The 25,224-nt window shown below is 34.2% G+C and overlaps 1 protein-coding gene across 3 annotated transcripts in view; it reads left to right on the forward strand.

Moving 5' to 3' along the window:
* The window catches only part of NEK1 (NIMA related kinase 1), a 101,317-nt gene that overhangs the window by 42,127 nt on the left and 33,966 nt on the right, over nt 1-25,224 (forward strand). For 2 of the 3 annotated variants that reach the window (XM_045831325.1, XM_045831328.1), the window contains 6 exons: nt 2,754-2,856; nt 17,737-17,820; nt 18,249-18,332; nt 19,109-19,183; nt 19,765-19,860; nt 23,711-23,842. In XM_045831325.1, coding sequence (XP_045687281.1) covers nt 2,754-2,856; nt 17,737-17,820; nt 18,249-18,332; nt 19,109-19,183; nt 19,765-19,860; nt 23,711-23,842 — 574 coding nt within the window. The remainder of the gene's footprint in view (nt 1-2,753; nt 2,857-17,736; nt 17,821-18,248; nt 18,333-19,108; nt 19,184-19,764; nt 19,861-23,710; nt 23,843-25,224) is intronic. The other variant, XM_045831326.1, reaches the window with a different exon arrangement.

The following is a 25,224-nucleotide window of genomic DNA, read 5'->3' on the forward strand; positions in this document are numbered from 1 at the left end:
ATATCACTCTGAAAATTTAGGTACCTTGCTTTTTCCTTGTCTTTTTAAGGAAAATACTATTGAGTATAAGAAAAACCTTTATGTTCCCCCTCATTAGAAAAGATGACTAAAAGATAGTTGAGCAGAGGTGAACATAAATTAACATTATGAATTATATGCAGTAGTCTGAGGTGTTAAGCTCATTGTGGATTCTCCATTTCTGAGAAAGGGCTATACAGACTCACACGTAAATGTAAACGTTTTTATGAGATGGCAAAGCAAATTTTATGTGTGGCTTTTATTCTCATGTTATTGCTCTTTCTAGTATGTAATTGGTTTGGCTTTGCTTTGTTTTATTTTAATCATATCTCCTAAAATAAGTATGTATAGTATAAAGAAAATAGGAAAAACTGTGTTTTGCTTCCTTTACACTGTTTATCTTCCAGAATGTTTCTTGCTGCTTCACACTTGAAATGACAAATGATGGACTACATTGGGCCATTTGCATCAATTTCCTGTTATAACCTTGAAACATTTGCATGTATTTATACTTGAGTTTCAGATATTCTTAAATAGCTGTGTCTCAATTACATTTTCCACTACACCACACTTTCTGGCCAATCTTTTTTTGAGCATCAGATACAGTTTCAGTATTTTAATTTTTCCATTTTTATAAACCACTTTTGGTTGTGAGATCATTACTCCTTATTTGTATCAACTTTGGTGGGCTTAGCTCTATTCAAACGTATAGTATACATTTTCTTCTGTTGCACTAGAGTTATTATCCATGACAGATACTCTTTATGGAACATTTATTACATAACAAGTTGCATCCATTCATCACAGCAACCCTTTGAATTAGATATTATTTTTTAAATAAACATGAAGACATTAGGACTTACAGAGATTTAAAACCTGGGATTTAGGCAGCTAAGAAGTATTAGAGCTGGGATTTAAATTAAGTCCATCTGACTGGAGAGTTCAGCTCCTTAGTACACTCATTTATGAAACTTTCTCAGCTTCTTGAGATACTCCTAATGAACAGGCTGAAAAGTTATTTAGTTGGTTTTAAAATTTGGGGTACTTTAAAAATAAAATGTGATTCCAAATGCTGAATGAACTTTCATCTGCAGTGGTCCTTGAACAACATGGGTTTGAACTGCGTGGGTCCACCTATATATAGAATTTTTAAAAGTAAATCTATGATTGGTCCTCTGTGTCCCCAGGTTTTGCAGTAGACATGTCTGAGCACCATACCCTCTGAAAGTTTGTCTGCCCTTTTCAGGCCCAGCTTTATATAAATGGGGCTATCGCTGGCCAGGATCCAGCCTTGCCTGTATCATATATTAGTATCTACTACCTAAATCAAATTGTTTACTGTTTTATATAGAAGTCTATTCTACTACTACAAATCTTAACAAGGTTACTCTTACATTTAATCTCTTCTATTTATAGCTACATAAAATTATTTTAGACTATACTTAATTACAGAAGAATGTCAAGAGCTTCCAAGTAAAGCTTGTTTCAGAACTCTGTATAAAATATATCTATATCCTTCTTTAATCAGTGTTGAAGTAAAATTAAAGCAGTATAGTAGCAATTTCGAAAACGAACAAAAAGAAAAGTTTATTTGTATGAAATTCAAAAATATAGTAAAAAGCAATGTGTGAATTCCTCGAATATCAAAGCTATGAAAAAGTAAAATAGATTAGGAAAAAATAGCACGGTTATTTGTTTTATCTTTTCCAGTTATATTTCTATATCTTTCTCTGAATCACTAAAAAGTATAAACATGTTGAGTCTAGACTACAAATAAAAAATATCAATAACAAACACTTATTGAACTTCTAATATATATTGTGCCTATTACCATGCTAAGTGTAGGAGACAAAACTAAATACAACCCAAGCCCCAGTCAGTAATCATAGAACTCACAGTAATCGTATGATTACCCCCAGTAGTCATAGTTAGTTGTGGAGTTGAGGAGCAAAGATGAGTGAGCTCTTGCCTCTGCTTCTACTCGGATTTTGGCTACTAAAGCCCACAAACTCCCTATGGCCTTTCTTCAGGACTATATCTCAGTTGTGCTCTGAAGATTACATGCAATAATTCCTTTTCTATCTTCCACTAGATTTAAACACTTCTTATTTTTATGCCTCAAATAATTGTCTTTTACATATTTTGTTAACCAACCGAAACTTAAAAATATTTTAGAAATGAAATTAAGCTATAAAAACTTAAAATCTGTCCCACCACAAAGCTATGAATGAGCATGGCCTAAGGTACATTTACCTTATGTGGTACTTAAAAGAGATTCTTGGGAAATTTCCATCACTGGAATCTTCTAGGATTAGATAATCTCTAAAGCTGGTTAAGAGCCTTTTATTATGACTCTCAAATATGTCTAGGCAGCTGAATTTTAATCTAGTTCCACATCACCAAATTCAGAAATAAACCCCACCCAAGTCATGGTAGCTTGAAGATTAGGAATAATGAAAGAGAAATTTGTTTGTGCCTCTGCCCTGCACACATGCTGTCCACTACCAGTCCTAATGTGTGCTCTATGATTCCAGGATGGATAAGGTGTGTCTGGTCTGGATGCAATGTCGGTCCTGTGTACCACATAGGTGTTTCTTCATTACAGAGGAAGATCTTATTTCACATCAGCCTTTCTTCCTATTCTGCAACAAAGAAAACATATAGAATAATTTTTAACTTTATGGAGTATTTCGTGTTCAGAATTTCTGACTTTGTTATTTGTTCACATTGCTCAGGCAAAGAGGACAGCTAGCTGTGGAAAGAGCTAAACAAGTGGAAGAGTTCCTACAGCGGAAACGGGAAGCAAGGCAGAATAAAGCTCGTGCCGAAGGACATATGGTATGATTGTTTTTCTTTCAAGGTTTTTGAACGTATTAGTGTTCAAAGTGAAGGTCTGGAGTAAGGTAGGTATAAATGGAAAGAACTGTAATCTTTTACAAACATTTACTCTAAACATTTGCAGAGTGTAAAGTTGTGATATATCTTAACTTATTTAACCCCTCTTCTGCTATATCTTTTATACCAAGGGTAACATTCTGTTGTCGGTTTGGTTAATTGGGAGTGAGTTCATAGCTGTATGAACTTACAGCCATGTAAGGTCAATTCATGGTGACACATTTTGGTTAGACTTAAATCTGTGATAAGTTCATAAGTGGTATCTTTGTGACTTAATGCAGTCATTTCAATTTAGGATTTTTGGGGGGAGAAATATATCACAGGAAGATAGCTAATTTTTTAAATGGTTACCCTTTATATTTTTAATATACAATAGTTTATGTGTCTCTAATATCTGGAATTAATCCATTTTTGTATGCTGTAGACAGTAGAAGAGAACATCCAGCATTTTCTCTTGCCCCATTCCTCTTGTCCTGGCATCTGGAATTTTAGCTACAGATTTTAATTTAAAATATTTTAAAACAATTAGAATTATCAAGACTTACAGATTTCTTTCCTTAGTATTGTTCCTTCCACCTTACTATTTTTTCCCTCAGTTTATTTTTGTACATGCTGGAGAATGTTTTCTGGTAATCCTTTTGGAGAGAAAATTTTCAAGATTTTTTGGGAAATGTCCTTATTTTGTCTTCATTATTAAATGATAATTTATAGCAGTGGTCTGCTGGTGAATTTGCTCAGTGTTTGTGTGTCTGAAAAAGTATTTTGCTGCCTTTTTTGAAAAATACTTTTGTTGGCTATAGTATTATGGGTTGAAAGATTTTTCTTTCAGTACTTTAAAAGTATCTCCCCACTTATCTCCTGGCATTTCTGACAAGAAGTCTGCTGTCATTCTTACCTTTTATCTCTGTATGTATGCATGTTTTTTTTTTCTCTGATGGTTTTTAACATTCTCTCTCCATCACTGGAAGTGATTCCATTACACTGTAGCTTAGTGTACTCCTCATGTTTATTTTGTTGGGGTTCATTGAGCTTCTTGGATCTGTGGGTTTATAATTTTTATCAAATTTGACATTTTCGTCCATTATTTCTTCAAATGTTTTTTTCTGCTCTTCTCTCTTTTCCTCCTGAGGATGCTCAGTACCCATATATTAGAACATGTAATGCTCTCTCAACAGCTGACTGATCTGTTCATTTGTTTTCACTCTTTTTTTCTGTGTTTCATTTTGGGTAGCTTCTATCACTATAGTTGTAGTGCATTGACTTTTCTTCTACTTTGTGTAATCTGCTTTTAATCCCATCCAGATATTGTATATTTTATCTCTTAAAATATTGAATTTTGAATATTGATATTGAATTTTTTATGTCTTAAAAGTTTGTTTATTTAGTTAATTTTTATACTTTCCACATCTCTCTTTGGAATATTTATGCTTTTCTTGCCCTGGCTGGTGTGGCTCAGTGGACTGAGTGCTGCCCTGCAAGCCCAAGGACCACAGGTTTGATTCCCAGCCAGGGCACATGCCTGGGTTGTGGACCAGGTCCCCAGATGGGGATGCATGAGAAGAAACTACATGTTGTTTTTTCTCTCCCTCTCTTTCTCCCTCCCTTCCTCTCTCTCTAAAAATAAATAAATCTTTAAAAAAAGAATATTTATGCTTTTCTCTACTTTCTTGAACATATGGAATATAATTATTATAGCTATTTTAATGATCTTATCTACTAATTCTGTTATCTTTGGCATTTCTAAGTCTGTGTTTGTTGATTGATTTTTCTACTCATTGGGGTCATCTTTTCCTGCTTTTTTATTTGTCTGGTAATTTGTGATTGGATGCCAGGCATTGTGTATTTAATTTTTTTTTTTTTTAATTTAAATATGTTGGTTCTTCCTGGTATGCATTTAAGTCACCTGGAAATAGTTTAAGTCTTTCAAGGGTAGCTTCTAAGCTTTGCTAGACAGGTTCAGAACAGCCATCAGTCTTGAACTAATTTGGCCCATTGCTGAGGCGGTACTCTTGAGTACTCAACGCCCTGTAATTTGGAGGTCTTTCCACTGTGGCTGCTGGAAGAATGAAGTACTCCCAGCCCTAAGTGAGCCTTGAGGTATTATTGACATTAATGCTAATTGTCACTCAGCAGGAGACTCAGAGGAAACCCTGAACACATCTCTAGTACTCGTCTCTGTGCAGCCTTCTATTCTTTGGTTCTCCATCCTGCAAATTTTAGTGATCAACTTCCCAAGCTCTGGCTGCTGTTTCCTTAACTCAGGGAAACTGCTGAGCTGTATGGGGACCATGTGCTGCAGCCTGGAAACTCTGCCAGGGAAGGAGTCAGTCATTGGGCTTAGCTCACTTGTTACCTTCTCTCAAGGATCGTTGTCCTATTGTCCAGTGTTTGATAAAGTGTTGCTTTGTTTATCTGGTCCAGACTTTTAGTCATTCAGGGAGGGTGGGAGATCTGATCGTGGCTGCATTTGAAAGTCTTGAATGACGATGTGGCTGGGTAATGAAATCTAAGTTTCAAATTCTTTTCCATTCCACTCTGAAGATACTGCCTTATCGTCTTCCTTTCATTATTGCTAATGAGACATGTGATTGTGTTCTGGTTCCTTTTCCTTTATGAGGGATTTCTGCCCACTCCCCCTGCCATCTCCTAGCTTTTAGGACTCTTTTGCTATTCTTGATATTCTAGAATTTCTCTTGAATATTTCTTAATTGTTTTTTCATTAACTCAACTCAGATTCCGACTGAAGGTTTTCAATCTGAATACTTATCTTCAGTTCTGGGATATTTTCAATTAATATTTCTTCAAATACTGCCTCTTTTCCTTTTGCTCCTTAAGAGAATTTCTACTGGAGAGATAGATTGGAAAGTCTGCATCAAATGTCCTTTTTCCTGCATCCAACCCCTCCAATGTTTCAAACTCCCGACGGTCACTTCTACACCCAGAAAGAGAAAACTCTGCTGTTAAAGGGCTCACATGGTCTTTTAAAATGGAAACTCTGAGAGGTTTTCTGGTTATGATGCCAAGAAAGAAAAAACTAATAAAAAGATCCTAAATTTCTCAGGCAGTAAAATTTATGTTGTAACTCCTGCCTGGCCAATAGTTCATAAGATTATAACAGTTTATAAGGTGTCATTAAATTAATAATTAGATGCATCCATTTCATAGATACTAAAATGTAAAAAATATTCATATCAATGAAAAATGATACATCATTCACTTCTTGTTAGGTTTTACTTTTATAACTATATTACAAAAGAGAGTCATTTTTTGGAAGTGGCTGAGATTTTGTCAGTTTTCCAAAGGTCTTTTCTTAATTTTTAATACCCAAAATATTTTCAAAAGCCAATGTCAATTCTTTGTGGTTTCTTTTATTCACTTAATTTATTGAATTCTGTCATATTTGTAGATGATTTTGCATATTATCTGAGCAGTTTTCCAATATCACTGTCATCATCTTCATGAAATCCTTCATCTTTGGCAAGATTAGCATCTTCCTGTGTCAAATCAGTTTGTATTAGATGTGCATTATATTGTCATGTGTTTACACCATCCAGCAATCAGGGAGAGATGGATCTGGCAGAGATGTTGGTGTGAGGAATGCCACTAGACCCTGATGTTAAGTATGGATGGAATAATGTTTGAGGGCTAATTTTATACAGGTTATTAATGCATGTTTGTGTGCTGTAACAACTTTTGCTTCTCAGTCCAACATTGTAACTGCTGAGATCTTTATATAATAACGGTACCTATAGCACACTACAGTGAGGAATATTTAAGATAAGAACCCTCACTCTTTAAGAAAAATATGTCAGCATCAGTAATTTAAGGCAGCACATAATATTTTTCCATTGATATATATTAATGCTCATTATTTGTACAGGTTAAAAATGCATGTATATTTACGTTGTGACTTATCCTTATATCAACTCACAATATCTCTTCCCGATGAAGAAAAGCAGTCTTACAGAGGTTGTGACAGATGTAGGTCTTAGACCTCATGTGTGTTTTCTAATGCTTTTAAAAATCACACCAGTAAACAAACTAAACAATTAAGAATAAGTTCTGGATCTTAAAGATTAATCCTCTGGAAATGGAAAACTGTTGTAGTTAAATTATTTGACTAGTATATTTTATTAATTGCTTTGGGAAATCCTAATAAATCATAACATTGTATGGCAAATGAAATCAAAATCCCTGACCTATTAATAAGCATTGAAAACTCAAATAATTTTTAGGTTGAATTATAATTTAAAGAAACTATGGATTTTAAGATAATATCATATACTTGTGTAGGAATTCAAAATTTTCGATGTTTGGGTGACTGAAATTTTAAAAACATAGTTTAGGGGAACTGTAACAAGAACGACTTCAAGTCAAGTGATGTGTTTATTTTTGTCTGAACAGTGTTAATAAAAATTTACTAAAGTTACTATAAATCTAAACCTGACAATAATTCTCTGGGATGGGGTTATTATTTCCAAGTTGCAGGTTTAAAACGGGCTCAGAGTCATTAGAACTTTGCTGAAGACCACATAATATGTCCAGAGGCAGGTGCAAGCTAAGCTGTCTGACTCTCAAGGTTATGCTTTCAACCGTTTTACTGCACTGTTTGTTCCTTTTAAAATCCTCTATTGGTATTTCCTTTAATTTGGGTACAGCTTGTAGACATGATCATTTTGTAGAGCAGGGATAGATAAGCCTATCTGTAAATGGGCAGATAGTAAATATTTTAGGCTTTGAAGCCCATATGGTGTCCTAACATAACTATTTAACTCTGCCATGACAGTGAAAACCTAAAAGAGTGGGTGTGGCTATGCACTAGTAACACTTTCTTTACACCATGAGGCAGCACACCTGGAGATTATAGTTTGCTGAATCTTAATCTACAGTATCTGAATATTAAATTCTTAACACTAAATTGTGTATTTTGAAAAGATTATTTTTCCCATTTGTAAAACTTTTTCAAATTTTTCTAAAGTACAACATTTGCTAAAAAAGAATATATGGAAAAATATATATATAAAAATTCTAAAGCAAAATAATATATCCAGGAGGTAGAAGACTAACAATAAATTTCAGTCTGTGTATTGTTCTCTAATCTAGGGATCAGCAAATGTTTTACAGTGAAGGGACAGAAAGTAAATATTTTAGGCTTTCTGAGCCATAAAGTTTCTGTCATATGTACTAACTCTCACTGTAGCACAAAAGTAACCATAAATACTGTGTAAGTGAGTGAACATGGAAGAGCTTTAAAAAAAGTTTAACTATAGACAGTGAAATTTGAATTTCATGTGATTTTCATGAGGTCGTGAAATTTTCTTCTTTTCATTTTTTCCCACCATTTAAAAATGTGAAAAACTATTCCTAGCTTATGGCCCATGCCTATGCAGGTGGCACACTGGATTTGTCCTTTGAGCCATTGTTTGCCAATCCCTGTCCTAACCTGCTCCTTCCTCCTTTCCCAGTGGTGACCATTATCCTAAACTTTGAATTTATCATTCCTATGAACTTTTAAAATACTTTTTTCCACTTATGTATATATGCATAAATAATGCATTTTTCAGATTTGCTTATTTTGAGCGTTATAAAAATACACCGTATATAGATTAGCACTTGCTTTTTTTTCATTCAACATTATTTTTTCTAAGATTTTCATGTAGTTGAGTATAGCAGTATAATATTCCACTGGTGAATATATCACAATTATTAACTCTCCCAACAGGTTAGTACTAATTCTGCTTTGAACATTCTTGTGCATATTTCCTAGTACAGAGGTACGAGGATTTTTCTTGATTATCTATTTTTTCTGCTGAATAACTTAACAGAAAAACTTCTGAATTTTATAAAACACAATGGAGTATTATTTCCCTTGAGAAATTACATTCTTAACTCATCTTAAATCATTCTGTATCATACTAATGGAAAAGTGCCTTTAAAATGTGCGGTTATATTAAATATTTTATTCCTTCATGCATTTATTTAGTATTATGCAAACATTTATTGTCTATAATATACTAGGCTTTGTGTCAGAAAGAGAATTTAAGATAAGGAATAAAGGAGATAGACAAATAATAGCTACTGGTTTTGGAAGCTTGCTATGTCAGACATTATGTTAAGCAATTTGTATGCATTATTGACATTATTAGTCTGTTAGAGCTAGTGTAACAAAATACCACAGTCTTAAGTGGCTACAACAAAAATTTATTATCACCGTTCTGGAGGGTAGAACTCTGAGAACATGTTGACAGGATTGGTTTCTTCTGAGGGCCATAAGGAAAAATCTGTCCCGTACCTCTTCGCTATCTTCTGGTGGTGGTCTGGCAATCTTTAGCATTCCTTGATATGCAGAATTATCACCTCCAATCTCTGCCATAATTTCACATGCTGTTCTTCACATGCTATCTCCAAATATCCCCTTTTTATAAGTATACTAATCATTGGATCAGGGCCTACCCTAATGATTGTATTTTAACTTGATGAAGATCCTATCTAATAAGGTCAAACTCTGCGGTACCAGAGTCAGGATTGTAACATGTGAATTTTGGGCGAACAGAATTCAACCCATAACATTCTCTTTAGTTTTTACAACAATGCCATGTAACTCTGCTGACTTTCGTGTACTGGTCATATCATAGAATGCATTGCAGTGCAAAAACTCTAGCCACTAAAAAGTAGCTTCTGCAAAGTTTTAGAACAGTAAGGCGTAGACCCACTTTTCCCTGCTCCTCCTCTCTAAATACAATTAGGTATAACACACGATGATAATGGGATTCTAAATGCTGGAAAGAAGAGGAACTGTCTAGGGACTTCAGGGTTTGAGGAATAAACTCAGTTTCATCTCCCATATGTTCTGAACTGAGGCTGGACATGCCTACAACCCAGATTCACCATAAACACAGAAAAAAGAAAAAAAAATAAGAAAAGCCTTTCACTCACCAAAATATTGGAAAAGAAGAATCCCAATACCTGCTACAGTAGGATCCTTGTGAGTAATTTTAAGCTGCCGGCAGCAGTGAAGCCTTAGGCTGACCCAGCCCCATTCTGCAAGCAGAGCATGGGCAGGTGACTCACAGGGCAGTTGACCCATCATTGGCAGCAAAGCCCTTGACCACCTCCATCTACCCCGCAACAGCAGTCACCACAAAGCTATTTTTCCATGCTCTCTACCTGGTGACATAGGAGACCAGGCCAGTGGCATGTGTCTACCTCCCATCCTCCGGAGATCTACCTGTAATAGCAGATGGCCCAGGGAAGCAACTCCCATCTTCCCAAGATGGCAGAGACTTCCATAAGCACCAGAACAATGAAGCAGACCAGAACAGCATTACAGGAGTTCATTGGAATGAAAGCCCACAACAGTAGGCCAGAACATAAATGCTAAACCTAAATAGGGCTACTGCCTGCTAAAATAGAAGATATAAATAGGATTGAGTCTTTTAACATAATAACTAAAATATTTAGGATATAAGAAAAAAAACTTGTCACACCAAGAACCAGGAAAACCACAATTTGAATGAGGAAGGACATTGAGCTGACACTGCTAGTACCAGAAGAGGCAGATAATTGGAATTATTTGGCAAAGATTTTAAAGCTGCTTTCACAAGCAATTAAAAATTCTCTTGAATGAATGGGAAATTGCAGTGAAGTAGAAGTTATAAAAAAAGAACTAGATGGAAATTATATAACTGGAAAATATAATCACCAAAATTTAAAATTCACTAATACTGTTAGTTGTAGTGATGACAGGAGATAGAATCACTGAACAGGACAGATGAATTGAATTTACTCAGTGTGAACAACAAAGTTAAAAAAATACTAATAAAAATTTATGAGTCTTACAGATCTGTTGAATAATAACAAAATATTTAATACAGGCTTCATCAGGGCCCAAAACATGAGTGAGAGGGTTGGACTGAAAAAAAGTACTTGAAGAGATAACAACTGAAAATGTTCCACATTTGGTGAAAGACATAGATCTGCAGACTCAAGAATCTAAGCAAATCCCCAAATAGGATACACTTAATTATTTACTAAGAAATATTAATAAATACCTGTAAGTAAAAGACATAGAAAACATCTTAACATTACCTGTGAAGGAGCACCAGTTGGAAAGACAACATATTTTTTATCTGAAGGCATGAAGTCCATGAGGAAGTGGCATAGCCTTTTCAAATACTGAAAGAACTGTTCTGAATCCCATATCTGATGAAACTGTCCTTCAGGATTGAAGGGAATGGAAGACATTCTCAAATAAAGTAAACAAAAAAGAATTTGTTGTAAACATAGCAAATACAATCCTAAGGGCAAAGAGATAAAGACAGATATCACATAAAAATAGAAGAATCAGTCCAATATGATGTTACTGCAATCCTAAATGGGTATCACCAAACATCCAAGTTTCAAAATACATAAAGGAGAAACACATAGAGCTAAAAGGAGAAATAAACAAATCCACATATCTCTGGGGACTTGAATACTCCACTTTCAACAATCAACAGAACTGCTAGACAAAAATCAGCAAGGATACAGAATCGCTAAACACCACCACAAGCCACCAAAATCTAATTAACACTTGCAGAACATTCTACCTCACAATACCAGAATGTCCTTTTTTTTTTTCTCCAGTTGCCAATGGAACTTTATTTAAGGTAGACCATATGCTGGGTCATAGAAGAAACCTGAACAGATTCAGAAGAATCAAAATTACACAGTATTAATATAAAGCTTTCCTATTTGAACATAATGGAGTTAAACTAGAAATCAATAATAGAAATGACAAAAATTTATAAACATTTGAAAATTAAAAAATACACTTCTAAACAATACAAGATCACAGAGGAAATTTAAAGGGAAACTTAAAAATAGATAGAACAGAATGAAAATATACACATTACCTATCAAAATTTGTGAGATGCAAATAAAGCACTGCTATGAGGGAAATTTATAGCACTAAATGTTTACATTAGGAAAGAAGAAAAGTCTCAAATCAGTATCGTAAGTTCCTACCTTAAGATGCTAAAAGAAGAAAATAAAAATAGACCCAAAGCAATCAGAATGAAGGAAATCATGAGAGTAGAATTCATTTAAATTGAAATCAGGAAAACTATTGAGAAATTTAATATAACAAACTTGTTTCTTGAAAAAAAATTAGCAAAATTGATAAATCTCTCAAGATTTGTAAAAATAAAAAGACTCAAATCATCAGTATTGGGAATGAAACAAAGGATTTATCACTACAGATTGTGAAAAGGATAATTACAAACAACTTTACACCTATAAACTTAGAAAAACTTAGATGCAACAATACTCAACAAAATTTTAGTAAGTCATATCAAACCATGACCAAGTGGGATTTAGTTTGGAAATGCAAGACTATTTCAGTATTAGGAAATCAATGTGATATACCAGGCTAAAGAAGAAAAATCATATGATTGTATTAATTCATGCAGACAATCTTTGACAGAATTCAACACAGATGGTAAAAACTGGCAGAACACTGAGAATAGAGGGGAATGTCCTCATCCTCGTAATAGACATCCACAAAAAAACGTTGTATCTAACTTCATGCATATAGGTAGAAGCCTGGGTACTTTCCCTCTACAACTGGGAAAAGGCAGATTTGTGCTTTCATCACTGCTAATCAACATAGTACTGGGAGTTCTGTTACTGCAATAAGGCAAGAAAAAATTAAAGGCATACAGATTTGAAAAGAAGTAGTAAAAGTATTGCTGTTTCCAGTTGACATGATTAGCTGCATAGGAAATTCCAAGGACTTTACAAAAACACTCCCAAAACTAATGACTTCATTGTAGTTATGGGATATGAAGTCAATACACAAAAATCAACTAAATATTATACATTGACAATGAACAAGTGGAAACTGATATTAAAATATAACAACTCAATATCATTTACAGTTGCTCCAAAGAAAATGAAAAAATTAACAAAACTTGCAGGATTTGTGTCACTTCCAGTTATAAAATGACAAAATGTTGGTGAAATCAAATAAGGTATAAATACTTGGAGAATCATACCAATTTCATAAATTGGAAGACTCAATATAGTAAAAATGGCAGGTCTTCCCTAAATTGATCTATATGTTTAATGCAATTCCTGGTAAAATCTCAGAAACATTTTAATAAACATAGACAAACTTATTCTAAAATTTATTTGGAAAGAGAAATGCATTAAGGCAGCCAAAATAAGTAAGAAGAGGACTGAAGTGGGAATACTGACTATTGCTGATGATGAGGCTTATTTATAGCTCCAGTAATCAAGATAGCAGTATAGTGCTGGTGGATGGATAGACACACACAGCAGTGGATCAGTATGGATAACTCAAAAATAGGTCCACACAAGGATGCCAACTGATTGTTGACAAAAGAAGCAAATTCAATGGAGGAAGGAATTGACTTTTCAACAGTAGTGCTGAAGAAATTGGACATTCATCTGTAGGCAAAAATATAAACCTTGATCTAAACATCACACCTTATACAATAATTAACTCAAAACAGATGTTCTGTAATGTAAAACATAAAATCATTAAACTTCTATAAAAAGACCTAAGAAAATTTCAGGACCTAGGACTAGATAAAGAGTTCTTAGACATGACACCAAAATCACAATCCATAAAAGAAAAACTTGATAGGCTGGACTTTATGAGAATTAAAAAATTTTGTCCTGTGAAAGACCATGTTAAGAGGGAGAAAAAACAAATTACAGGAAATTACAGGTAGGGAGAAACAAAGGACTTTATACCTAGAATATATAAAGAACCACCCAAACTCACCATTAAAAACACAAAGAACTCAGAATATGAGTTCTAAACACTCAACTTTTTAAAAAATTTTTAAAACACTTTATTAAAGAGAATCTACAGGTGGCAGATAAACACATGAAAAGATGTTCAATACCATTAGCCATTTGGAAAATGCAAATTATTACCACAACAATGTACTACTACACATCTACCAGAATGGCTACAATAACAAATAACGCTAAGACCAAATGCTGACAAGGATGTGGAGAAACTGGATCACCCATATGTTGCTGGTAGAAATGTAAAATGATGTAGCCACACTGCAAAATAGTTTGGCAGTCCCTTTTGAAATTAAAAATGGATTTACCACACCAAGAAGATGTAATTCCACTCTTGAGCTTATGTCCCAGAGAATGGAAAATTTATATTCATTTAGAAACTTGTATTTGAGTGTTCTTGGCAATTTGATTCTTAATAGCTCAAACTTAAACTACCCAGATGTGCTAAAGTGGATTAATGAATGAACAAATTATGCTATATTTGTACCATGGTATAATGGTTTGCAGTAGAATGTAATGAACCATTGATTAAATGCATCCAGTACTTTGGATGGACTGCAAGGAAATAATACTGAGTAAAAACAGTCACAAAAGATACATACTGTAGGATTCCATATATGTAAAATTTATGAAGTGTAGAGATGGAGAACAGATTAATAGTTGATGGGTGTTAGGGATAGGAGTAGTAAGTAGGGCTATGAAGTGTTACAGTAATGGTACAATTAAGTATCTTGGTGACGGTGGTGGTTGCACAATGCTATACGTGTGATAAAATTGCACTGATAAATGGATACACAAATGCATTCATGTATAACTGGTGAAATCAATCTTTGTTGTTTCTACCATTGCTAGTTTCCTCGTTTCTATAGTGTACTATAGTTATGCAAGATGATAAAATTGGGAGAGACTAGATAAAAGATGCACACAACACCCTTGTACTTTTTGCCTTTAATATTTCAAACTATACATGTTAAAAAGGTTACTTCAAAGTAACTCAGATTATGTTTACTTGTATTTTTCAAATACCATGAAGGAAAGATATAATCAATAGCCATATTCAGTTTGCCACCCACTCCCTGTACCTCTGTAGATACTCCCATACATCTTTCCAGAGTTCACCTCATGTCTTTGCCCAGTGCTGCCTATTCCTTGTTTTATCCCCACCTCTCCCATCTCTGACCTACTTCCCAAAAGCTCAAGTAATTGCCAAGACCTTGAAGAGGGGAAGAAACTGAGTGGGCAGGAGCCTTTTTTTTTCAGGGTGGAAGAGGAGAAAGGCAGAACATGCAATTAGGGTAACACTTTTTGTTCTGGGCCACCCATGAAGTAGGTGGTTCTGTTATGCCAGTCTTACTGCAAACTTAAGTGATTTTGCTGAAGGTTAGCAGTGCTTAGGTTCATTGACCAATACATGAACTGACAGATTTCACAGCCTGTTGTAGTCCATGTTCCCACCATCATAGCATCCTGCCCCTATACCACACTGCTGAGTGCTACTGCAGGAGGCATATATAAAAAGTGGTATGGTAGGTCACACCTAACTCACTAAAGGAGGTGTGGCCAAGGCTTTCCAGGGTGAGATGTTTGGTTTGCCTTTTAGAAGGTGAGTTAGCCATTTTAAGAAGATGAGGAGATCATGGCCTAGTCCACAAACTGTAAGCAGTTGCCATGGCTAGAATGTAGATGTTATAGATTGAGCAGTGAGTGGCACAGGTGAGATAGGAGATGGTTTATGTACCATTCAACAAAATGTGGAATATATCCTGAATGTAATGAAACCATTGCAGGATTCATGTGGGACTCAATGTGAAAGAGAATATTGGGAAGGTTACCCTGCCTCCTTGTAGAGAATACAGTAGGGGAATGTGAGACCAGAGGTATGATGGTAAGTTAGGAAGCTCTTCTGGAAATCCAGGAGTCAGAAAAAAGAGAGCCTGAGCTAAGGCGGAAACTAGGGATAAATTACAGAGCCAGCAGGAGGTAGAATTAGTACTTTGGTAGTGATTTGTATTTGACATAAGAGAGAGAGAGAGAAAGGTAACTCCCAGCCTTCTGACTGGGGTGACTGGTTGTGATCAATAACTGAAATAGGAATAAGCTCATGTAGTAAAAAGAATGATGAAGTCATGTCTATATATTATTTGAGGAAGCTTTGCTACATAAGAGAGGAGTTGTCCAGATATCAGTTGCTTATATACAGAAGAAGTCCCAAGAGATAAGGACTGTGAGGTTGGTTCAGATTTGGGAATTGGCAACATATGTTAAAGCCTGGGAATGAGAAGAAAAGGTGGGCCAGAGAACGAATCTATAGTAAATATTGACATCAATGAGCCAGGAAAGAAAAGATCCTATAAAAAATAGTGAAGATTGGAAGATCTCAGGAGAGAATATTGTTTTAAATACTGAAAGAGACAATTTTTTAATGTGTAAATTATAATTCATTATTTAGTGGAATATTATGTAGTCAGCTAAGAATAATGTTTTTTAAAGATTTTATTGATTTATTTTAGAGAGAGGGGAAGGAAGGGAGAAAGAGAGGGAGAGAAACATTGATGTTAGAGAGAAGCATTCATCGGTTGCCTCTTGCACACGCCCCAACCAGAGACCGAACCTGCATCCTGGCATGTGCCCTGACCCAGGCACATGCTGACCCTTCACCATGCGGAAAGAGGCCCAAACAACTGAGCCGTACCAGTCAGGGCATGAATAATGTTTTTAAGGATATCAAATGTGGAAAGAAACTCAGAATATTAATGTTAATACAGTAAAATTCAAGTTTTGTAAAAATAAATATACATATTCATACATATACATAGAAGGAAATTCAGAAGGTAATATTCTTAAACTTTGCCTTTCAGGATGGTAGAATTATGAATGCTATATATATTCTTTATAAATTTTCTATAGTGGACATACATGATTTTTATGAGAGAAAAAAATACTTACGTAAATTAAATAGATTTAGTCCAAACTAATTTCCAGTGGAAATGTTAATTGCAAAATTTGCTCAAAAGGGTCTATTTGAATTTTGAACTAGAGGTCAAAGATAACCTTAGAAAATTTTCACCCTGGCTGATGTGGCTCGGTCGACTGCGTGAACTAAATCAGCCTGTGAACTAAAGGGTCGCCAGTTCAATTCCCAGTCAGGGCCCGTGCCTGTGTTGTGGGCCAGGTCCCCAGTAGGGGGTACATGAGAGGCAATTGCACATTGATGTTTTTCTCCTTCTTTCTCCTTCCGTTCCCATCTCTAAGAGTAAATAAATAAAATCTTTTAAAAAATAAGGAAAATTTTTAGAGTCATAGTGTGATCAGAAAATAGATGGTAGTGGGTTAAAAAAATAAGTGGCAAGCAGGAAAATGGAGGCAATGAGTATAAAAAGTACACTTTCAATAAGCTGATAAAAAGATATTAGATGGGGAAGTAGGACTGAAGATTTTTCTAATTAGGGGGAACAAGAAGTGTAGTTGTGTGCCAAAAGAAGAGAAAATAGATAATTCAACAATCTAATACTTTTATTGAAGGATAATTCTAATAAGGTAATTTTCATGTTTATGATAAACTGTGTTTAAAAATGAATCAGTTTGTGATTGAATGTGATCATTCGTGGTATAGTAATAGGACATGCCCAAGTGCAAAGAGTTTAAGATCAAATATTTTATATTGTGATTGTGTGTTCAGTATATAAACAAACCCGTAGAAATGATTGGCTCTTTGTAGAGGAAAAGTTTGATTTGGGCATCAGCTAGCCTCCCAAGAGGCTAATAAAAACATAGCTGGTCTCTTTCGAATAATTACATGTGAGGTTTAATTGCTTCCTTCTGTTGTCGCTGAATATGTTGGTTAAATTGGTACAGGAAAATGCCAGGGTTTGTTATCAGTTTATCAGCTAGAAATAAATGATTGGAATTACACAAAAGAAATAAAATGGCACCTGGATATTCCTAGGTAAGATGCTGATGTAGCCTTAGTCATTCTTTAAACTTAGTACATTAAATGATGAACAGGGAATCCTGCAAAACCTGGCAGCTATGTATGGAGGCAGGTCCAGCTCTTCAAGAGGAGGGAAGCCAAGAAACAAAGAGGAAGAGGTATGCTTCCCGCATGTTCGCTACCTCTGTCACATAGCCATTTTTGAGTTTTTTGCCTTCCTTTCCTGCATGGTTTAAATGCTTAACAATAACTCAAGGATTTTGTAGGTCTGTAGGGACCTGTTAATATTTTTTTTGACTGATATACCGTGTCATAATTTTGCCCCATAACTGTTATTCAGTATTGAGTTAAATTTCTTTTCTTTTGATAAAATTAAAAATTTGTAATTACAGTGTATTTCTTTTCAGAAATAAGTTGGTCTAAATTAAAAACTCGAAAGCTAATATTATATGTCCATTAACCAGATTTCAAAACTTTTATTTCTTGTATTCAATTAACCCTTTTCTTTAATTTAAAAATAATTTAACAGTAAAAATGGTGGTTTTTCTGTTAAATTAACATGTTGCGTTTTTTTTCTTCCTTATAGGTGTATCTTGCAAGGCTGAGACAAATAAGATTGCAGAATTTCAATGAGCGCCAACAAATTAGAGCCAAACTTCGTGGTGAAAAGGCAGGTTGAGTGAAAATCAATTTTTAAAAAAGTAATTGATATTATAATAGATTAAGATTAAAAATGTTGTGCCATGAACACAAAATAAAATCTGATTAAGACAGTGAAAGACCACAAAACTATACATGAAGATAAAGTAAATCTTATTTTAAATTGATAAGACCATTTGTTTGTTCCAGAGGAATTCTAAGAGGAAAATATAAGTAGTACCCATGGGCATGTAAAATGATAAATTTTCTTTTCTTTCTTTTTTTTTTTTTTTTTAATCCTCACCCGAGGATAAGTTTATTGATTTTAGAGAAGGAGGAAGGAAGTGAGAGAGAGTGAAACATCAATGTAAGAGAGAAACATCGATCGGTTGCCTCCTGTGCGTGTCTCAAACAGGTCAAACCCACAACCTAGATATGTACCCTGACCAGGAATTGAATCCACAACCCTTTGGTGCACAGGACAATGCTCCAACCAACTGAGCCACCTGGCCAGGGCAAGTGGAACATTTTCTATCATTCTCTTTGTGTCTTTTCCCCCATTTTCCTTAAGCGTTGATAGTGGTGAAGAGTTCACACGCAGCTGTGAGGAAAAATTAGTAACACTGAACAATTTATCATTTTACATATTTGTTTTGTTTTATTTTTTCCTTTTTATTGAATGTATTGAGGTGACACTGATTTAAAAAGTTATACAGGTTTCAGGTTTATTCATATTCTCTTCCAAAGAGCTCTGCACCGAATTTGAGGTTCTATCCTAAGTGGTTTGCTTATCTGCTTATTTTACAGAGAGAAGTTGACAATTCTGAAGGACAAGGAAGTGGGGAAGCTGACACGAGGCGTAAGAAGGTTGAAGTTTTTAAGGTATAGACTAGAAAGAGTTTTCTTAGAAAATTGAAATCTAAGATAGAGAATGTGTTGTCTTTTGTAGTTTAGTCACCTATTCTCTTGCTTTAATTTTCTTTCCCCTTTATCTCTCACTTTTGGGTTTCTGAAAAACAGCACTATTTCATACTTTATATCATATTTATGGAGAGAAATTTGATTAAACTGTGGCATAAATATATGAAATTATCACACAAGTAACCTTAAAATGAAAAAATGTTAACCTTAAAAATTAAAGATATAAATCATCATTTCTATGAAGAAAAGTGAGGTTCATGTATAATAATTATAGTTTAAATTTTTACATTTGTATTTCTGTTAGAATGTACGTGAATTTATTTCCATTCAACAAGCATTATTGAGCAGCTGCTGTTTGTTGAGCCCTGGTGTAGGGGCTGGGATATAGAGTGAGCTAACATTTTTATTCTGATACACCACACACACGCACGCACACACTTCTTTTTTGGTTAATAAATAAGTATCTTTATAGACCTAAAAAAACTAAAAATATACTTTATGCCCTTCTTTCTGGTAACTTACTTTGTTGTTTTTATTTTCAGGCCCAAGCAAGTGCGCGTGCTGCTGTTCTAAAAGAACAATTGGAGCGGAAGAGAAAGGAAGCATACGAGAGAGAGAAGAAAGTGTGGGAAGAGCATGTAAGATGCTTAATTCTGGTTGTGTTAATGCCCTTGTATCTCTTACTGGGTAGTATGTCAGCATTATAATTTTGTAACTCTGTTTTTGTCTTTTTGAATTCTTATTTGTTCTTGCTTTCTCTTCCCTTCTCCTACTCTTTTCTCCATTGCTCTGTCTCTCTCTCTTTCATATTTAAGATGATCTATATGGAAAATATTTGGGGGTTTGATTTAAGGTGATAACCTAACTTATTTATTATTGCCAAGTAGCTAATCAAAGTCCCAGCATCACATAATGGCTACAGGTTCCTTCTGCCACTGATTTATAGTGTCACCTTTAAAATAAATTCTTGTATATACTAGATAATGAATTTCTAGTATATATGCATTATACTTTCTTCTCCATTCTTTGTTTTACCAGTACCACATTGTATTAGTAATTATGCATTTAGAATATATTTTCTTTTTTTTTAAGATTTTATTTATTTATTTTTAGAGAGGGCAGGGAAGGAGAAAGAGAGAGAGAGAGAGAAACATCAATGTGCAGTTGCTGGGGGTCATGGCCTGCAATCCAGGCATGTACCCTGACTGGGAATCGAACCTGGGACACTTTGGTTCGCAGCCTGCGCTCAATCCACTGAGCTATGCCAGCCAGGGCTATATTTTAATTTCTAATACAGTTCATCCCTCATTTCTTTTTCTCTCTCTCTTTTTTTAATTTATTGATTTTAGGCAGGGAGGACGGGAGAGAGAGAGAGAGAGAAGGAGGGAGAGGGAAACATTGATTTGTTGTTCTACTTATTTATGCACTCATTGGTTGATTCTTGTATGTGTCCTGACTAGGGATTGAACCCACAACCTTGACATGTCAGGATGATGCTCTAACCAACTGATCTACCTGACTATGGCTTGCTCTCTTTTTCTTTATCAGATATATTTTAGGGTAATTTTTTTTTAAATCCTGTGGGAATGTTGATCAGTATTATCTTAAATATACAAATTAGTTTAAGAGGAACTGGTATGTTTATAATAATCTTTATCTAGGAACATGTTAAATATCTGAAGTCACTAATAGTTTCTTTTATATCTCTTACAGCATCATTTTGATCATTTTAAACCATGTTGTAATATTTCTTATAAGGATTATTTATTGACAGTTTAAAATTCCATTTCTGTATTTATAGGTTTCTTTTTCTGACAGAATATTGCGGATATATAGAGAAATTATTGGGTTTTTGTTTTTTGCTTGTTTGGGGATTTTTGCTTATCTCTTGTGCAGTGAATTCTACCAATTTACAGTTAATTTTATGGGCTTATAGCATGAGACTATATAATTGGCAAGTAGTCATGGTATACATCATAACAGTAATTCCTACAATTTTTTTGTTTACTGTATGCCAGGCACATTATAACCATGGCACATGTATGGCTTTGTTTAATCTTTGCAACTTTACAAGGCAGATATAGAAAGGATAAAACAATTAGGTGAGGTCACATTTCCAGTAAGTGCTGAACAGGGATTTGAACCTGGTTCTACCCTGTGTCAAAGTCTTTATTCTTACACACTACACCTTAATTACTTCTGCTTTTTATTAAATTGTACCTTGTATTACCGTGTTATTCTTACTGGCATTGGCCAGAACTTCTGGGACAATGTTAAATAAGATCAGGGATAATATTTTCTTCCTATCTTTAATGGATATGCTTTATTCATTTCTGTGTTACATATAGTAAGGTAGAGTTGAAGTTAGCATTACTGAACTTTCTGAAATGTTAGCTAAAAGTTTGTATGTATGTTGTTTCATTTTTCTTCATTAAGACTACATATCTTTCATTGGATTCTCTAAAGTGTCTTTGATCTAACAAATGGTAAGAATTACAGCCTTAATTATTAAATCTTTTGGCACGTATATCCAATTTTGTAAGTTCTTCTCTCTGACATATTTAATGGCAAAAACTATAGTCCTTAATAGGAGTTTAATATGGAAAAATTTTCATGTATGATGATAGGGTTTTTTCTGTAAAATAATACAGAGTTGCCTTTCTCAGCTAACATATATGCTCATATTGTGAGTGAAACATATAAGAAAGATACTCAATTTTTAAAAAGCATACAATGTATTTAATAATCAAAATTCAATACAAATTAGAATTAGAGAAATTCTGTCAGGTAAGTTAGACTGTATTTTGATATGATGAGTTCATATTTAATTTGAATTACCTTTTTTGGTATTTCATTCCTGCTGCTTTCTCCTGTTCTTTGGACCTGCTATACAGGTCTGTAGGCTTTCCCTGGGGTGGAAACACTGCCCCCTTCCTGCTCCCTTGGGCTGTTCTTTCTTTTAGACATTGGTGTAAATGCGCTGTAGCAATACTGGTTCAGAAAAACTTTTTAAATGCAAATATTTTTATATTTTTGGTTCTTTGGAGACACAAGTTCTATGAATTTGATAAAATTTGGCCATGCCGTATCTTTAGCTATATAAAATTGCATGTGGAATTGCTCTGTATTCACAATATAAAATCAGGTCACTTAATGTTTTTCTAACATACATTAAACCCTTATTAATCATTCAGTATAGACAGATGAAATAGTATTTGTATTTGTCTATGCATCAAGAGTAGGGTAAACTAATAGTTTCATGTGTTTGTAAACCTGGCTTCAGTATTTGGTAAAATTTTGAGTTTTGTCATTTGGTGGCACTGCTGGTTAATTTTTTTAGCAGATAGTATTAGTGACATAAAATAAATTCAGTTTTACATTGATAATTAAAAAACATTTTATAGAAAAGTCTTGAGTTTTTTTAACCTGATGATAAAATGGCTAGACTAAAAGGCCCCTAAAGCAATTTATTTTTTTTAACCTTGAGGTATGAAATGTTCAGGTCAATGTATTATATTTGTTACAATTTTTTAAAAATCCTCATTTGAGGATATGTTTATTGATTTGAGAGGGGAAGACAGAGACAGAAACACTGATATGAAAAAGAAACATCGATCAGTTGCTTCCTGTACACACCCCAACCGGGCATCAAACCTGCAACCTAGGTATGTGCCCAGAAATAAACCCGCAACCTTTTGGTGTACAGGATGATACCTCCAACCAACTGAGCTGTCCAGCCAGAGCCAACAAATGATATTTTAATGACATAAATATTCGTTATACCTATTAGTTCTTCCATTCTGTGTTGACAGTTTTATAATGAGGGCTCTTGTGTTGGGTGATTGACATTTAAACTTTAAGAAGATTGTACCAAAATTGTACAAATTGCAGAAGCATTTTTTTAAAAGATTTTATTTATTTATTTTTAGAGAGGGCAGGGGAGGGAGAAAGAGGGAGAGAAACATCAGTGTGTGATTGCCTCTCAAGCACCCCCTACTGGGCACCTGATCTGCAACCCAGGCATCTGCCCTGACTAAGAATTGTACTAGCGACTCTGGTTCCCAGGCCAGTGCTCAGTCCACTGAGCCACACCAGCCAGGGTGCAGAGGTATTTTTTAAGCATAAGATTAATAAGTATAATTTTTCCCCACAAAATATAATTGATGAAAATAAAAGTGAGAGGACTAATATTTAGTCTTTTAGAAGCCCATTTGTTTTTTAAGATCTTTCTATGAAACATTGTAATGCAGTAGCAAGGAATTACATAGTTCTACATAACACATAATTTTGTTTATAGCTGAGGCCTGAGATATTTTTCTTTATTCACTGATCTTTCAAGACCTAGCACATTGCCTTGCATTATGAAAATGAAGGAATAAACAAAAACTACTGTGGATAGTATATAAAAAAACAGTGATTTTATGTACACATTTTATCTCTTCATGCAAATATAAATTTCCCAATGTATATTTAAATTCTCTATTATAGTTGGTGTTGAAAGGAGTAAAGGGTTCTGATGTGTCTCCTCCTTCGGGGCAGCATGAAGCATGTGGCTCTCCATCAAAGCACCAGATGAGATCTGTTATTTCTGTGACTTCAGCTTTGAAAGAAGTGGGTATGGTAAGTGTCCTAATATTTAGAACTCCCTAAAGTCAAACAATTATTAAAGGATTAAATTTAATGAAACTATATTAATTTCTAATGTTCCCTTGTTTTTTTTAGGAAAAAATTACTACTTAAGATTTTTGTGCATGTACTCTAAATAGTAGAGCTTTGCTGCTCATAAGTTTTATATCTAGGACCACCTGGTAGATAAAACCATATTAAAATGATTCTCTCTTTTACTTTAAAATATTGAACAAATAAAATATATACACAAATATACCAAAAATAAAAGCAAATACATTTTTATGCCCCAGCTCCCAGTTAACAAAGATTCATTTTTAAGACATAATGTCTCGGTACTTAAAGTAATTCTAGGACATAAAGTTTAAGACATATTTACATTTATTTAAAAAATTTTTTTGGCATAGCAAGTGTTAGTGGACTCTCTATAATTATATTTAATACATCAATTATTTCTTTTACCTTCTATTTCTGAATCTCTGTAATGCCATATGTAAAACACAGATATATAGGCAAGTACAGAGTTTAAACTCTGAAGTATGTGTCAGGTATTCATTTAAAGTATGAAAAGTCTGTTCTTAGGTAAATGGGCTCATGATGTGGAATTTCAGTCTAGAATTCATCAGACAGAAGGGAAAAAGTCTCCTGAATTGTGTAATATAACATATTAACCTGATTTTCTCCTTTCCTGTCAGTTAATGTCTGTGCCTTGTGATTGCTAAGTTTCACTAATTTTTTGTAGAAAACACTGGTGTTATTGGCACATCAATTTTACACTTTAGTGTTTATCTTGAAAACAGGACTGAGTAGGAAGATATAAATACAAGTTTCTTGGTCACTCTCAAGAACTTGATAGAAGAAACCATTGTTCTTCAAGTAGGTTTAGTTTCTTATCTTTCTGATAACGACTTTGCATGTGCTACATTGTTCACTTCAACTTTAGATACCACTGTGTGGTCCCCCTCCTGGTACCCAGTCTCACATCTCAAGTAGCTGTTCATCTCTCTGGTTGTAGCGACTGCTAATTCCTGACTACTTTACTGGGTAAAATGCTCTTTGTCTCATTCCTGTATTGCTTTAAAAATGACCACTATACTTTTTTGTATTTTCTCAAATACTACAAGTTGAGGTAATCCATGCAACTAAATGTTTTTTTCTTTATGTGTTTTCTTGGTAAATATTACTTACTTAAAACTTTGAAAATTGCTCTTCCATAAACTGAGTCTTCCAGATACCTTTGCTTTCATAACTACTAATTTCTTCTTTTTATATACTTAAAAATTCTAGGTGTCTAAGATTGCTATGATTTTACTAACAGAAGACAGAATTTATATTATCATTAGTACATGGGACTCAGAACTCACTATTGTTACTCT

Source organism: Phyllostomus hastatus, unplaced genomic scaffold (genome assembly GCF_019186645.2).
Source record: "Phyllostomus hastatus isolate PE091 unplaced genomic scaffold, TTU_PhHast_1.1 phas_contig_159, whole genome shotgun sequence".
In the NCBI taxonomy this organism is placed as follows: domain Eukaryota; kingdom Metazoa; phylum Chordata; class Mammalia; order Chiroptera; family Phyllostomidae; genus Phyllostomus; species Phyllostomus hastatus.